A 17,495-nucleotide genomic window follows, 5' to 3' on the forward strand; every position below is an offset into this window, starting at 1 on the left:
AGGAGTGGAGGAGAACAAAGCCAGGGAAAACAGATGATTACGTTCATGTTCCAGTGTGCCTCCCAGTGAGAACTCCCATTTGTATCACCGCATGTGCATCTGTGCAGCTGACTGTGTGCATATTGCAGTGCGTGCACGCCTGTATGTGTGTGATAAAGTGTGTGTCATTTTAAAATTTGATGACACTGCATGTTCAGAAAGCGACCGTCTTGCCTGTTAACAGCACGGAGTGTCTGGCAGTGGCCCAGGGCTGTTGTTCACATGGTAGACACATGGATTGCAAACAGCACATCTGGGACTGGGATAGGCAAAAACTGGCTTGTAGCTGCACTATAGACAACACTGCCAAGTTCAACAACACACGTCAGTTTTCATCATCTCACTGTTGTCATGGAGCTCAAACTATATTTGCTACAATACATGCGGACATTGCTTGAGAGAGGCATTGATAACACCTTAAAATTGCAGCTCACTATGTTCTCCAATCATTATGTGTAATTAGACGGTAGCAGGATATAACATCATGGTAAATTACTGGTTGTTGGCAAATTATGTGTTGTAATACACAAACTGCTATTACTGCAAGTGAAAGGTAGTCGCACACTGTTTGTCCCTGTAAGGGAATCTTTATTTTTCTACGGATTTAATAAAACCCATCAATCTCATGAGAACACATCTGGGTATGGGTGAAATGCATTCTGGGAGCAACAGTGGAGGCTATGTCACATCTTTTTTCTTGTTGTGGCGGGGATGTAATTACACTGCAAATACATGAGAGGTGAGCAAACAAATGTAATGGAGCAGAGAGCTGTGTTTTCATCTACTCCTTTCTTTTTATTTTTTTTCTGCATGTCTACATAATTATGGGTTTTTATATCTTACCTTTCATAGGCTGGGGGCTGTCAATGAATACATCCTCTCGATGTCTGATAAAGGCTCCTCGCCTCCTCAGGTTAAGGTGGTAAATCTGACTCCTCTGATTAGTGGAAAGCTAAATAGACAGGGCGGAAGACGGCATCAGCAAAAACAGGTATGTCCTCAATGTTCTCGTGTCTTTATTGTATGTAATTTTGCTTCCACTTAGTGATGCTCTAGATAATCATAGGTTTCTAGCCAAGTCTTAAACAAGGGTTTAAAATAATTACATCAAAAACAAGTTACAAATAAGCGTTAAAGCTAACAATAATGAACCCACTGAACCAGTAAATGCACAGTAGATGCGCCGGAGCTTTAAGCATGTTTATTCAGACTTGGCAAACTCGCTCATTTCTGGTAGGTCATCGTCTGTACTTACCGTCACTCCACTACACTTGACAGTCGTGCTGTTCAGCCATGTGGCCTCATATCGCTGCTCTGTTCCAAAGTCACACTCCAGCTTCTCATTCTGTTACGCAAAAACACTTACTTTAAAAAAAAAAAGTAAAGCATTTCAAAAACAGCAGAAAAAAAACCTAATAACATGCTGTTCTCACTGTCTCAATCACTGTCTGGTAACAATTGACAACTCGGAAAGAGAACCAGGAAACTGAAATAACCCACAATAATTGTCCCTGCCAGGAAAAATGTGATCTATTCAAATTTCATATTCATAAACATCTGGACTCCCACATCTCAGCAAGTCATCTGGGAGTCAGAGTAATGAATATGAATTCATTCTTCACAAAATGAAAGCCCCGAGTTTTACTGAGCCAAGATGTGTGACGTTAAGATCGTAAAGAAGCTCAGATAGGTAAGAGCAGTAAAGGATAAGTGCCTAAAGTGGGAGAAGTAATTTGTCTGTGAATCCAGCCACCCTAAATTGGTCTACTTTACTCAGTCTCTCCAGGCCTCTGCTATTTCGCTGTACTTTTTGACACCGGAGAAGCTCTTTTTTTGTGTGTGGGGTGGTGGGGCACTTGCAATGAAATGCTACTGAAAGGCTTCCTGGAATTATGTTCGATCTGAACTAATATAACAGCAAACAAACTTGTAACCTCTTGCTTGTTCATTAATGCTTCAGAGAGGCTGTGTGAGACCGTGTTTAAACATCCTTTAGGTTTGTCCTTACGGAGAAGTGTGGGAACCAAACTGAAATTCTAAACAAAACCCAGAAGGATCCGAGCGATGGTGATGCTTTGGGGAGAATGAATTTGACTGGCAGAACATTTCCTGCTCTGCTGACTTGTCGACAATCTGAAGGCATTAGTCAAACAATGTCAGTTTGGATAAACTTTCATAATAAACAGCGTGAATGGCCAATCACATTCACGCTGCCCTAAGGAAGAGTGTGTGTGCGTGCGTATGCGTGTGTGTGTGTGTGTGGGGGGGTGTATGTGACTCAATGTCTGTCACCATAGCAACACACCAGGAGACGGCTTGAGAGGCCAGCCTGGGTTAGGCGTGTGACTGACCACGCCTGGCAACCAGTCAGCACTGGAATTTTTAGCAGATACTAGTTGTGTCCTTATCAGCGATGCAGGATCGGCATCTGGCTGGCTCCATGTGGATTAGGAATGAGAATAAGAGTTTGAACAACTGATCTGGAAGGACTAGCTGAATTTATAATGAGCCCATGCAAAATAAAGCCGCTGCCTTCTGTGTGTGCGTGCTGCCTCAGACCGACTGCACATTGTACGCTGTGCTGACAAAGACACAACTCAGCGAGTCACCAGAGGCACGGTGGGCCCAGACAGCTGAGCAGCGAGCAACTAAGCATAAAGACAACCGCTCATTCTTCATTTTTTAATCTCCGTCTTACAACAAGCAGATCACTCCAGTTTTACTCACTCGTTGACCCAAATCACAACACACAAATATCCATCTGTGTTTAACTCAGCTTGAAGCAAACACACCATATGCTTGTGTTTTATTCCAATCATTTTCACAACACGCAATTTGGACAAAGTCCAAGTCCAGCTCTATAGCTGGAGGCTGTGTGTCATACCTCCTGGATGTTGCTGAGGGATAACGTGAAGTCTTGGACCATTCCTGATGGCGATGGAGGAACGTCAGAGGAAACCAGGCTGGGGCAGGAAGCGGCATTCTGTGGTGAAGAGGGAGGAAGTGACATATAGGAGTTAAAGAAAACAATAGCGCCAATGCACACATCCGTGCCTCAAAATACCTGTCCTGTTTATCTGTATGAGAAGGAAATGAGAGGGTGAAGCCTTCCTCTAAAGGAAACAACAACAGCTTCAAATAGAGAGATGATGAGGGATTAGAAAAGCAGACCCACCGGACAGTGCGATGAGCTCAGCAGAATGGGAAAAACCCATGTCAGTCTGACCTACATCAAAATAACCTTTTTACAGGTTTAAAAAGAGCCTTGAATTTTAATTATAAAAACTGGCTTAAAAACTAAGAGTTTCTTGTGCTTGGCTTGTTTATTTATCAGTTTCTTGGGATCTGAAACAGCACACCCGACTGGGATTTATTGCATTTGTACAAAAAAAAAAAAAAAAAAAAAATATGCTGTGATGTCTTTATTACATCAGTTGTCTGCTTCTGTTGGGGATCTTGTGAAATAAAGGCGAGTGTTAAACATTCATGATCATACAAAACTTAAACACTGCTGACCAGCAGCTGACCACAGGACTGAGTCACATCCTTTCATTTTTTAACTGGAACCAGTTGTGTGTGCCCCGAGGCCCAAAGTCTGCTGGGCCAAGCAGGCCATGGGATCTGGCTACACAATAAATTTACACAGGGGACAGAAATAATACAGTGGCTGACCTCGAAGGCCTTGATGATGTCAGGATTATGTCCAAAAGGACAGTGGCTGGGGAGCTTCAATTGGCTTCAGCAATGCTACACTTGAAGCTTTAGATAAATTTCACACTTTTACAGCCATTTCATTCTCTTGTGCCAAACATGTTACACGATTTGATGATTTGTTTGCTTTAACAAAATACTTTACACCCTACGGGAGCTGACATTGGCAAACATACAGTTTCATTTGTACTGTACAGGCAAGCTGCAAAATAAAGGGCTATAGAAACCTACGGTGGAAAATGTAGGCGTTAATTTAACTCTTCGCTGGTATCAAGCAACCAGTCAAATTACTTCCAGCCCAAATCAAAGCACAGCAACTCCATTTATCCTCTCAGACAAACATTTCAAAAACAGAAACTTAAGATGCCTGGTCTGAGTTTCTAAAACCAAACCCTTCTGAGACTTTGTAGCTGGTTTCCACATTCGTACGAAGTGTAATTGTGACACTTGTAACATCACACTGAATTACCACATCATTACTCTTGCCTAACCCGTCTGGACTCAGACCATTACAGAACACTTAGTGTTTTTGGACAGTGGAGTCTGGATTACTACCGAGGCTCTGATTACTAGAAAACTTAATATCATGAGCTCCTCGAGGCATCTGATTGGTGGATTAAACACATTACTCACCTCAAGCAGGTTTTGATTCACGTCATCTTTACTGGAGACGCATAGGTGCTTGTTTTGGTCCCAGTAACACTTCCACCTTGTGCTCAGGCAGCTCATACATCTGTGACACACATACACATAAAAGAGTTGAGAAACAAGGACAAAATATTGCCAAATCAAGCCTGTTTTCGCCTCTGTACAATTACTCCCTGTGATCAACTCCAATTCAGGGAAGAGTGTTTTTCAAAAGTTTGGTTTGTGATTCATTTGGAGAGCAGTGCAGAGAGACAGACCTGATTACAGGCATCAAAGTTTAGCTTTAATAAAAGGAAGTAATGATTAGTCACATTCAGATGCATTCATTCCACAGTTACAACACAGCCAGCAGAGAGGTCACACAGGGCCAAATCTGCTGAGATGAAACAAAGCGCTTCTCAATAAACACTCAGACTGGTAAATGATGATGCGTGTGTGAGCATGCTGTTGCTTGTATTTATATCTTTGTGAGATCAAGTCTGAGTGTTACACTGCCTACGTGAAGATATTTTGGCAACTAAAACCATCAGCAGCTTGTAGAGTCTATACAATTCATACCCGCTGATCTGAGACAAGCCCACATGCACAGGTTAAACATGCACAGCACTTGCAAACTGTTGGGTGGGCGTGACTCGTCTGACAGCTGAAGATGTCTGTCTAGGTGAAATAAGATTTGGCTGGCCAGAGCTTATAGAGAGGTTTTTATCTGCTGGACCTTGGTTGAATTTGAAATGATCAGTCTGAATTCTGGTGAAAAGAACAAAGTCAACAATAAATTTATCATACTAGCACATGCTGCCAGTGTTTGCAAAGCCTGTCTTATTTTTTAAAATTGTCAAGCAACTATTAAAACACATTGCATTACTGTGATGAAAATAGTTTATGCACATATATGCTTCCTCCGGCTGTATACTTAGAATACAGCAGCACAAGAAATGGATTCTAATTTAGAGAAGAAGAAAAAAATGAAAGGGCTTTATATTTGTGAACAGTTTTTCACTAAAATCAGCTTAGGGATAGCAAACACACACACACACACACACACACACACACACACACACACACACACACACACACACACACACACACACACACACACACACACACACACACAAGGTAGAGCAGTTAGAAAGTGTAAGGAGAATAAAAACACACAGCACAATCACTCTTGTGCTTATTTGCACACTCTGAGTTTATTGTACAGTAGAAAATGCTGCAGCAAGAGTCCTGACAGGGACTAGAAAGAGAGAGCATATTTCTCCTGTTTTGGCTTCCCTTCATTGGCTTCCTGTTAAATCCAGAATTGAATTCAAAATCCTGCTCCTCACATACAAGGTCTTAAATAATCAGGCCCCATCTTATCTTAATGACCTTGTAGTACCATATCACCCTATTAGAGCGCTCCGCTCTCGCTCTGCAGGCCTACTTGTTGTTCCTAGAGTATTTAAAAGTAGAATGGGAGGGAGAGCCTTCAGTTTTCAGGCCCCTCTTCTGTGGAACCAGCTTCCAGTTTGGATTCGGGAGACAGACACTATCTCTACTTTTAAGATTAGGCTTAAAACTTTCCTTTTTTCTAAAGCATATAGTTAGGGCTGGACCAGGTGACCCTGAATCCTCCCTTTGTTATGCTGCAATAGATGTAGGCTGCCGGGGGATTCCCATGATGCATTGAGTTTTTCCTTTCCAGTCACCTTTCTCACTCACTATGTATTAATAGACCTCTCTGCATTGAATCATATCTGTTATTAACCTCTGTCTCTCTTCCACAGCATGTCTTTATCCTGTCTTCCTTCTCTCACCCCAACCGGTCGCAGCAGATGGCCGCCCCTCCCTGAGCCTGGTTCTGCCGGAGGTTTCTTCCTGTTAAAAGGGAGTTTTTCCTTCCCACTGTCGCCAAAGTGCTTGCTCATAGGGGGTCATATGATTGTTGGGTTTTTCTCTGTATCTATGAAGCGCCTTGAGGCGACTTTTGTTGTGATTTGGCGCTATATAAATAAAATTGAATTGAATTGAATTGAATTGAATTGAAGTATCTCAAATATCTGAAATTCTTTATATATTCTATTTTTTACACATGTATTCATTCATTACTTTTTAGGACTCTAGTACCTTGCATCCATGTATTTTCTTGATCTTTTGGCCTTACGTCTACTTTTGTGGTGTATTTGTGTGTATTTGCTGCTGCAACATGGCAGTTTCGTTTTAGGGATTAACAAAGTAAACTATTTACAGTCACTGTATAAATAAAATCCCCTCTTCCAATTTTAAGCTTTTTAACATATCAAAGCATAATAAAAATATTCTTTAGCAGGTTTTAAATTTGCTTGTTTACAATCTGAGATGAACCACAGCACCCGATATATTTAACTGGGTCATATATAGTTAAGACAAATGCAGAAGTAGTGTGATACAAACACTACCCTCACTGCTAAATGGACTCGATTAACTGATCACCAGCAAGTGTGAACACTTCTTATAAAAGCAGACGCTTTGGTAGAGTTTTTGCTGGTCTGGTTCATTCTGGTGTGTGTTACCATAATGCCAAGGAGGAAACATGAGCAATGATCTTAAAGAAGTGACTGTTGCTGCCCATCAATCTGGGATGTGTTATAAGGTAATATCCAAACAATTTCAAGATCATTATTGTGCAGTGAGAAAGATTATTCACAAATGGAAAACATTCAAGGCAATTGCAAGTCTTCCCAGGAATGGATGTCCCAGCAAATTGGACTGACGTGGACCAACAGATTCTACAGGCCTCAGTCAGGATGTTAAATGTTGAAGTTAATTATGGCACAATTAGAAAATGGCTGAATAAGTACGGCTTGTTTGGAAGAGTAAAAGCCTCTTCTACTCTACGAAGAACAAGGGAGCACAACATAGGTTTGTAAACTCACATCTGAGCAAACCACAAGACTCCTGGAACAATGTCCTGAGCAGAGGAGATGTTTAACCATGATGCACAGCACCACATTTAGTGAAAACATATCAGAACAAACACTTTATACAAGCTGTCAAGTATGGTGGTGAAGGGTAGATGATTTAAGCATGTAGTCCTCTTTATACCAAAGTATTCTAGAGTCAAATGTGAGACCATCTGTACACCAGATAAAGCTTAACGATAGGACAATTGTCTGAAGTACAGCAGCAAATTTACAACAGAATCGGTGGATCAGAAAAGAATCATGTTGTTGCAATGGCTCAGTCAAAGCCCAGACCTCAACTACATTGAAATCCTGAGGCAGCAACTTAAGAGAGCTGTGCATAAATGGTAAGGCCTTAATGAAGTGAAACAACATTCATTTATACTTGATAGCTACATGTTTTGATATTTGCATGTTTACATATTTGAATGTTTACACCTGCACTTTCAAAGCTGTAATAATTATGTGTTGAATTTGCCTAGTTGGTTTTCCTGCATTTACCCAAGTCTAGGATTTCCTGGCTTCTGATTGGTTAGCGAGGTCACACTGGGGCTGAATTCAGAACCACATAACAAACCCTCACATTACAAAGTTATTGGTTCTACAAGTTGTTAAATCATGGGTGTGTTTAATTCCCCCCACACTGCTTCTGCACAGGGTGCACTTTTTTGTACAATAACACAGAACAGGGGCGTAGAAGATCTGCTTTGATAATATAAGTATATCTTACATATATGCTATATTTCAAAATAGAAATTTCTCTTAGAAAATGAAAAGTTGATTTATATGCAAAAATACACATGAGCCTTTCTTGGTCCAGTGTAAGAATGAACAGTGATATTTGGATATGAGGCAGTTTTAGTTTTGAGACCATTTAACATGTAGTCGAGATGATACAGGGTGGTGTTTGTGGATATGTGGATATTAGGTCCTTGCTTTCTGTGTACAGAGTAGAAATATGTCTTTTCAGATGAAGTGCCTAAACTGGAACATCTCCACTGCACATTATGAGCATGAGTAAAGTGTGAGTCACTGCGCTGCCTCTGGGAAGAGACAGATGTCCCACACTAGGAATGATAGTGCCTCCAGTGATAACAGCACTCTAAGGGAGTTTCTAGATTGGGGGGAGTGAAGTGGGTGCAAGAGGATGTAGATATGTAATTGAAACATGTGTGTTCTGATTAAAAGCAGACGGACCCCTCAAGGCTCTTATCAGCTGCACAGTTTCTGTTTTCCCTGACTCCCTTTCTGTCCTACTAAAACACCTATAAACCACCACACACACACACACACACACACACACACACACACACACACACACACACGGATTGTTCACATACACACACTCTCTCTGCTTCATCTAACACTGACAGTAAATACCCTGTGAAACTGCCCTCCCCAACTCATAATGACCACACACACAAATAAAGAGTGAGGCTTGCACTCTCAGGGCCTCAGTGGACACAGCGGTTAAACACACATCCTCAATCACATCTCTGTCAAAGAGAAATACGTTTGAAAGAAAAGATCAGTTTCAGGGGGGACGACAGAGAAAGAGGGGGGAGGGGGGGGAGCAAACGGCAAGAGAGACAGAGAGAGAAAAAAAGAGAAGCAGGAAAGAGACATGCTCCAAACTTGAGACACAAAAAGCAAATACAGCGGCGAGAGTGTGTGTGTTTGAGAGTGAGAGCGTGGCTGAGAGACATAATGAGAGCGAGAGGGCAGGATAGGTGTTTGTCCTACTGGGCTGTGTGGTGAGACTGGAATGCCTGGTCTGGTTGTCATTAACACTTTGCCCGGTGACCATTTTGAAAGTGTCGTAATGTTTTATGGTCACTAGTTATTCTAATATTCTAAATTTAGGTGACTAGCATGGGTCAAGCTCAAGCTCTGCTACATTACCCTGAATGCAACTTAATAATACATTTATTTAGACACTGTCACGTAAAGTGGTTTTGGCATGGTTGCAACACATGCTTTCTGCTGCAAATTTAAGGGGAAGTACTGTATAACATCACCAGGCGTGTTTTCGCCTACTTTTTAAACCACAGATGGTATTGCACAAGTGATTTTATACTTTCAGTAATACTCTTTATTGCAAGCGTTGGCTAAATATTTCTTGTCACATATATGCTATTAAGCCTGACTTTCTAGCATGTGTTTTAGATCCAGGCTTTACACACTGGAGCTCAAAACTGGCAGTCTTTCAAGGACAGCTGTCACTGCGGTATGCTCACGACCTCAAATGAGATTGTTTTACTACGATTTTATTTGCATCTTTCTGATAAGAGATTATATTAAGGAGCAAGAGTGCCGAAGAGTTGGGACAGACTAGGGAGAAAGAAATGGGAATGCAAATCATGCAAGGTACCGGGCTTAAATTACACCCACTAACTAATGGATTTCTTGTACGGCTCCTACAGTCTCAGCCTTGTACAGAGTAATAAAAATGCATCAATAGTATTCAACCACCTACTACTTATCATGAATATAAAAAGAAAGCCTAGCATTTGTTTTGTGGTTACGCTATCCAGGGTTAAATCTGTTTTTTGAGGTGTTTTTTACTATTTAATATATTTTGATTATTGACTGAAGATGATGTAAAATGTTTGGCAGATGTGCCTCTGTTTCCTTCGCCTTTAATCTGATTTTCCCCCGCTCCCAGCTAAACAGTGTTGTGTTTTGAACAAAGACAATTAAAGCTTATAATAATTCACTGAACCACTAATTCACTGAACTTGCTAAACCTGAAACAAAAACTCAATTAATTAGATTGAAATGTTCATCAAGAGAAAATTATTGGGCGGCTATTTTGGTAAATGATTAATCCCTTAAATTACTGTTCTGTCAAAATAATCTAACATCAACAGGTCGGCATTTAAATTGTGCATGTTTCCCTTTTCTTTAAGAGTTGATTGGTTTTTATTGACACTTCTGTGAAGCACCATGTGACTGTTCTTTGTCTCAAAAAGTGCAACACGAATAAAGTTTACTTACTTACGCTTCTGCGCTTCACAAACCAAATCAGTAATTGATTATTCAAGAAAACAATTAGCAGATTAGCAGATAATTAGCTCTTTGCAGCACTAAGAATCAGTTTATTTTTGATCACATCAGTCTGGCATTACCACAAAGAGCCAGAATGCCACAGGAGACATTGTCTCACTTTGTTTTGCACAGTGTATTAATAATGAATTGGAATAAAATACCCTCCACTGACACCTTGCAGAAATGTAATTTTGCTTCCACACCAGAGTAGCATGAGACAGCACAGGACAGATTTTCTAATATGAGAATAAGTTTTGCAGCAAATCACTTTTAACGGTGCTTGCGTGACACTGATGGTTTACACAGACGTTCAGATGTCAGTATCTAATAACATAAGAAAAACCCGAGTGATGGCTTTTTTCATAAAGCGTAAAACAAAGACCCTCTACTATCCGGTTTCCCTGAGAATGAGCGGCTCTTTAGGGATTATTAACAAAACAGCATGCAGTGATTAAAACCAGATAGAGTATAGCAGATCCGCACATTACAGCAGAATGCTCATCCTGTGAGAATGGCACTTTGCTCATTATCACCTTCAACAAACCACCATCTAATTTCACACTCCTGGACCTCACCGAGCACTGAGGCCGCGCGCACATATTGGGTGCAGTCTTGCACACATGTACCTGCAACTGCAGTGTTCACACCTCGAAACTGCTTTCAAAAAGCGAACAAAAGGGACAAATCAAACGCCTTCTCAATCTCCGGGAATCAGACAAACACGCACACACACAGATGCCCCTCTAAACCTGAGATCTGCCCATCAGATAGAGCCGATCCTCTGACATGGTCCAACATGCAGGAGGAAGCCAGCTGGATTGCTTCCAGATATGAGTAAACCCTCCCAGTAACCGGGCCATACAAGTCACAGTCTTTCATATAAACAAACACTGACATGATCTGCCAGACACACATATCTAATTTCCCTTGGATTAATGTTTACAGCATATTAATCCCAAATTTGATCCTGCACTGGGAAACCTGGAGCAAGCAAAACACACAATAAGCCTTTGAAGACACGTCGAGAGTATTGAGGCCTAAATAGAGAACAGGGGAAAAAACATGAGAGGGAGTGGCTGGGGATGGAGGTGGCAATCATTTGCTGCTGTGAGATCACTATAATTGTATTTCACTGGGATTTATTTAACATTAAAGGTTTGTTTTGAGGAAATTTATTGCATATTGAAGCAGCTGATCCACTATTTAAGTAAAAGCATCAATATAAAGTAATAATACTCTGTTACTCAAAGGATCTCATTTATTGCAATAATTGTGCAAATTAAAGAAATATTATGAGCAAAATTAAGTCAAAGACCTCATAATGGGGAAATGTGTCCCCGGTGAGTGGCACACTATTAAGCTGCTTCATTATTAGACCATTACTGATGCATCAGAGCCTAATAGCATTTTATTATTCTACCTTCCAGGTGAACTTAGTTTCAGCTGTTTACACGGTTCAGCAGTCTTGTCTGAGAACTCGTGAAAGCTAAGTAACACGTAATTTGGTATCAAAGAAGAAGAGAACTATTCACGTGTTTGAGTTTTTTTGTAAAACACTGAATAATTTAAATGATCAAACAGTTATCTAAAAAAAAACATCAATAACTCTTTGGTGGAACTGCTAACAACTTACAGATATCTGAGCTACTGGACACAGAACCTGTGCATCGTTCATTTTTCGAGACTGCAAGGTGCTGTGCAAAATGAGCTACCCCTCATTTTTTTCACATTTAGCTTCCAGGGAGGCAATTTAGTGACCAGGTAATTGTACCTTTAAGCACTTTGTTACTAACAGCCTGTTGCAAAACACAATTTGCTCCCATTTTTTTTTAGTTTCATCTGTGAAAAATGCCAAAGATAACACAATTTGACAGGCATAAAATAGTATTTTTGTACCGTCAGAGCTATTACCCAAAACCTTGGCATATCTACCTCAAACTCAACACAAAGCAATATGAAGCCCTGTGGGATCATCTTGACAGAGAACGAAACAAAACACAGCCAACGCTGAAAGAAGATCTTTGAATGTCCTGCGAGAAGCCTGGAGAACTACTTGAAGAAATTATAAGAAGGCTTGCCTAAGAGAGTCCAGGTGGTCATACCCACTGACTTTCAAGAATTATTAACACTCTATTTTTTCTTATAAACTGTATTTCCATGTATACTTGCACATGTTTCAATAACCCTGTTTTCCACTTTCCTTAAAAGAAATTAGGGTTAGTTTAAAACCTTTGCACAGTTCAAAAATTAATAAAAATGATTTATCATTGTCACATGATAGTTCATGGTTTCAAGATTGCAAATTACTACACAACATCCTGCAAGCCCAAATTTTATTTTGGATGGATTTTTAATTTCTCCAAGGTATAGCAGACCTAATAAGTTGAACCTGAAAAAACAAGCACAAGCTTTGATTGGAAGTAATTAAAAAAAAAGTAGTATGAAGTAGTATTAAGTATTAGATGTAGAAAAACCCAAATAAAATGTCACCATATGAGGATGAGGAGGCTCGGGAGGTTAAAGGAACTGTTTAGCTGCCTGATACTTGGACAGCAAACAGAACCAAAAGCCCGAGGCCCCAATAATCATGTCCTCCAAATGCAGATGCTCAATATTCATATCCAGATACTTATTTAAACAGATAAGGGTATGTGAAGCGGCAAAAGTGATCACAAGTAAGCAGCGCTTTTCTCATAAGGACATGGAGACACTGATTTGCTCCTTAACAATGCACTAACATAGCATATGCTTAATTTACATGAAAACCCTAATCATGCTAGTATTTTGTGTCTAAATCTGGTGAAAGTTGAAGTGCAAAGGGTTGCATAAAGAACGTAGTGGAGGAATAAATATAAAGTAGTATAAACTATACTTCCTGAAAATTGAACAGTACTTGAGAAAATGTAAATTTCACCACTGCATCAATGCAAATGTGACTGCGTGTAAACGCATCACTAACTGGTTAAATCAAGAATTTGAGATAAACCAAAGTGATATTAAAAGTGTGACTCACGGTGTCTTCGGATGTATTTTTCCAGTCCTCTCGCAGTCATAGATGATGAAGCTCCCAGATACCACAGATGTGCCATTTACTTTTATCGCCACAGAAACCGTCAGGTGATCTGAAGAAACAAAAGAATGTAGACAACAGCGTATGTGATAACCGCTGGAGATGATATCGCCCTCATAACACAAACTAGACAACAGTACATCCTGACGTTACACTGACTTTGCCGCTTTTTGAAGAGATGAAAGGGGAAATTGGATTTGTTCGTATAAAAAAATGACTCAAATACCATAACTGTCCTTGAAATGTGTGGAAAAACATGGCTGGCAGCTTAGCAAAAAAAAAAAGCCAAATGGTTGCCTGTTTGCAGTCCCACCTTTGCCGGGGAGGATTGGTTGATAGCTTTTTCGAGGGAGGAGAGGGCAGGTTTGGATCTGAGAGGGACCGGAGTCCAGGTGCACCGTGGCGACTGTAGAAACCCCCGGCTCGTATTCACACTCCACCCGGGAACCAATCAGATCAGGAACGCTGCCGTTTATCAAGATGCCAACATCCTGCGGCAAAAACACATATAGCAATATAAATAGCTGCTCGTCTTCATCAAAATTAATTAGAAACCTGAATCCCCCGAACGCACAAACATCGACTCCAATACTCCTTAACAGAGAGCGAATGGTGTTGGCATTACTTCAACTTTGTTCAAGAGTTTAAGCAGAAATAAAGAAACTAATGTGCAATGAAGAAACAGATGGCACAGTGCTACATTCACATCTAAATCTGGGTATGTGATGAAGTATGACAGACGTATAATGAGAAACATAACACCTCACTGACATGACTGAATTTCAGCTAAATGATTTCGATGTGAGAAAACTAAGGGTGGGATGGTGGGAGAAGGCAAGGATTGTTAAGTAGAGAGGAAGGAGCAAGATGACATATTCTGCAGCCCAGCAGGTAGGAACTGAAGCAGCCGGCGGCATGTGCTTACTTGTCTTAAAAATCTTCTCCATTGTTTAGTGGAATTGATCATTTCCTGCCTAAGGCCCTGACTTCCTGCCTGCTGCTTCCTGCTTTTGGGGAGACAACCTTGAGTGGAGTTTCCTGTTGATGAAGGATGCCTTTGGCAGCGGCAGCTGGAGGACCAGCCACAGTGACCCTCATTACAAGCAAATATCCACAATTAATGAACCAATTAATGACCTGTCGTCTCCGAGTCAAGTCCAATTATGATCTGTAATTAAAGGTCAACTATATCTGAGGTGTCAAATTTCCCTGAGCTAATTATCACATTGTTATCTTTTGTTACGCGATATAATGACTGTTAAGAATTACTGAAAACAATAGTTTGGAAGCTATACCCCATAAGTAGGTGATGCAGTCACTCTTTTAACCAGGATATATTATCCTGCCAAGTCTGATTAAGGTAGTGGTCCATTAAATACCACTTATAAACACCTGCAAAGCTAAGGGTGAAGATTTTAATGGGTAAGCTCATTATTAATGCACAAAAGGTACTAATGAAGCCTGACTAGCTCTCAGGTATACTTGAAAGTTGAGTTAAATGTGTGTTTTCCATTAGTACAAAGGTAAAGGTGACTGGAAACATGCCCACATACAATGTACAAATACTATAGAGTAAGCTGACATTGGAAAGTCACCGCAAATTACTTTTTAAATAACTGATAAAACATATTTTTCTGTCTGCAAAGCAGCAAAACACTATTTACTATTAATCTGCATTTCATTTTACCAATTTTAGTTACAGCTAAATATAAAAATAAATAATAGATGTGGTGCTGGTGCATTTTGGACCATCGCTAATGAAATCTGATAAATATTATGGCTGCCTGTGCAGATCAGCAAAGAAATCAGTGCTTCAGTTTTTTGAGCGTGAAACTCTAGTTCTTTATTAGTGTGTTGCTGAGCACAAATTACCAGGTATCTGTGTCTTTGTGTTGCTCCTATACAGTCTTTTAAATAAAGCTTGTCTCCTATGCTAACAGGTGTCACTGAACTGGACCTCTTTGCCATTTTGATGATGTTGATACCTTTTTTGGAGCATTTATCATGGATTTACTAGAAAAAATACGTTGCTTCTAGGTTATGATCAATTCAAGAAGTTTTTCCCCAAATTTTGTTAAATAAAATACCATTTAGCACTAATTACCTCTGTTATAAACACATGAAAACACAAATAATTTAGAAATATGTGAAAAAAAGTTGTTAAAACTAAAAATAATATTGTTATTTATTAGCCAAAAAAAAAAGAAAATGATATCATCTGTCATACTCAGATTTTAGCCAGTACACTGAAGTTGAATGAGAAGTCATAAATTAATTAGCGTTCAACCACTAAAGCTAATTTTTCCATTCAGTAAAGGCAGAAAATCCCCACATTTTGGCTTGTTAATCAAAAAATAATCATCAGCTTAAAAAAAAAAAAGTAATTCATGGGTAATAACAATAATTATATTTTAGAATTAAAATTATCATTTCAATTAAAGAGCTTGCATGTACTGGTGTATTAACCACTACAGAAACATAGAAAATGATTTGGGTAATTACCCGTACTGGTAATTTAGGGTAGCTTTGGCATAAACCTTAAATTGGGTGGTGGACTAATATACACCTGCTAGCACCTATACAGTCTTTGAATGCTGCTAAAAGCCTTTAGCTGATCGGGAGGAGACACAAACCCAACCTCAGGGGGTCACAAGCTAGTGTAGTCTTCATGCGGGTCCCTAGTCCAGACAAAAGGGAGGGTTACATGAGGGAGGGCATCCGGCATAAAACCTGTGCTAAATCAAATATGCGTGTCCATCTGCTGTGACGACCACTTGTGAAATAAAGGAATAGCTGAAAGTACCAGACTAGCCTTAGCCTATAACTCTGTACTCCAGCCTCTTATCCATATTAAAACCAATGGAGGATGTCATTTCAACATTGTTGAGACACCTGTCAAAGTTCTTATTTGAATTTCTTTGCTGGGTCAGTAGAAACCATTAAGGAGAAATTCGCACGGATAACTTCCTGCAACCATGAGCACGAATAAATATAGATGCACTTTAGAGTTTTGACATTTGACTTGTTGTATTTTTCAAAACCCAGTAAAACAGTGGACTGAGGTTACAGTAACATTTCTGTATCATAGTCCATCAGATCAACTCATGTATTCAGTCCAAGACATTTTCTAGCTTATATCTTTCTAGCTTATATAGATTTCCAGAATTTAGACAGATTTTTTATTTTTCAGGCTCTGTGCTTCAAAACATTCAGTTTTGATTCAAACAGTGATCAGATATTGCCAAGTCCCAGCTTTGATTTTAGTCCGTGTTGAAAGAACTACGAGGGCTTTTCAAACACAGTAGTCATATATCAAAGGTTCAAAAGCAGTTGAACAATCGACTACCAGATATTTCTGTGTGTCAGCTGTGTGTTGTTCCGTTCAACATAAAAGAGCTTCCATATGGCTCAGAGTTGAGGGTGTAGCTATAAAGAGTGAACATTGACAGCAACATTTTTTAAAAGCTGGAAAAAAAGCAGATGAATGCTAGCGTTACATAAACGTATGCATCGCTTTAAGCAGGAAGTTGTGATGGTGGAAGAAGCTGCAGTAGCACACGCCACTGGCACTTTATTTTATTAGCCGAGTAATAATAATAGTCTGTGCTGTAATGGTGAGAGGTGTCAGATTATAAAGGTGGTCATGAGACATCAGCTTTAAATAAACTGTCCCCATTGCAGCCATAACTTTGTGAAGATCAACAGCAGTGCTTGTCTGACTTGTGAAAAGCATGTGACGGTAACAATAACATACAACGAGTTCACAGCACCTTGATGTCTGCCGAGATGCTAATCTCAGCGGGTGTCAGGGTCATGGAAGGACACTGTTGGGGACCTTCACCCATGCTGATCCAAGAACGGGCCAGCAGCCCCTGAGCGCACTCCTTCTGGATGGTACATCTGGACAGAAAGAAACAAAATGAACATCATATCTGCTACATCATGTGTGTTACATTTTCATGTTGAATCTGTTGAGATTAGATTACAGGAAGAAGAGCTTCAACATGTTCTGTATGGCCTAAACTTCAAGGCCATGCACATGTTGCTTTGCTCGT

At 40.0% G+C, this 17,495-nt stretch overlaps 1 protein-coding gene across 1 annotated transcript in view; it reads right to left on the reverse strand.

Annotated features, from left to right (window-relative positions):
* Window positions 1-17,495, reverse strand: part of plxnd1 (plexin D1) — a 74,197-nt gene that overhangs the window by 37,547 nt on the left and 19,155 nt on the right. The window contains exons 5-11 of the mRNA XM_085260884.1: window positions 17,211-17,340; window positions 13,754-13,931; window positions 13,384-13,492; window positions 4,384-4,483; window positions 2,924-3,022; window positions 1,295-1,384; window positions 883-991 (exon numbers count right to left, since the gene is read on the reverse strand). Coding sequence (XP_085117010.1) covers window positions 883-991; window positions 1,295-1,384; window positions 2,924-3,022; window positions 4,384-4,483; window positions 13,384-13,492; window positions 13,754-13,931; window positions 17,211-17,340 — 815 coding nt within the window. The remainder of the gene's footprint in view (window positions 1-882; window positions 992-1,294; window positions 1,385-2,923; window positions 3,023-4,383; window positions 4,484-13,383; window positions 13,493-13,753; window positions 13,932-17,210; window positions 17,341-17,495) is intronic.

Source organism: Mchenga conophoros, linkage group LG20, assembly GCF_057382185.1.
Source record: "Mchenga conophoros isolate Kocher_MC1m ecotype Shallow Benthic linkage group LG20, M_conophoros_male_GT1.1, whole genome shotgun sequence".
In the NCBI taxonomy this organism is placed as follows: domain Eukaryota; kingdom Metazoa; phylum Chordata; class Actinopteri; order Cichliformes; family Cichlidae; genus Mchenga; species Mchenga conophoros.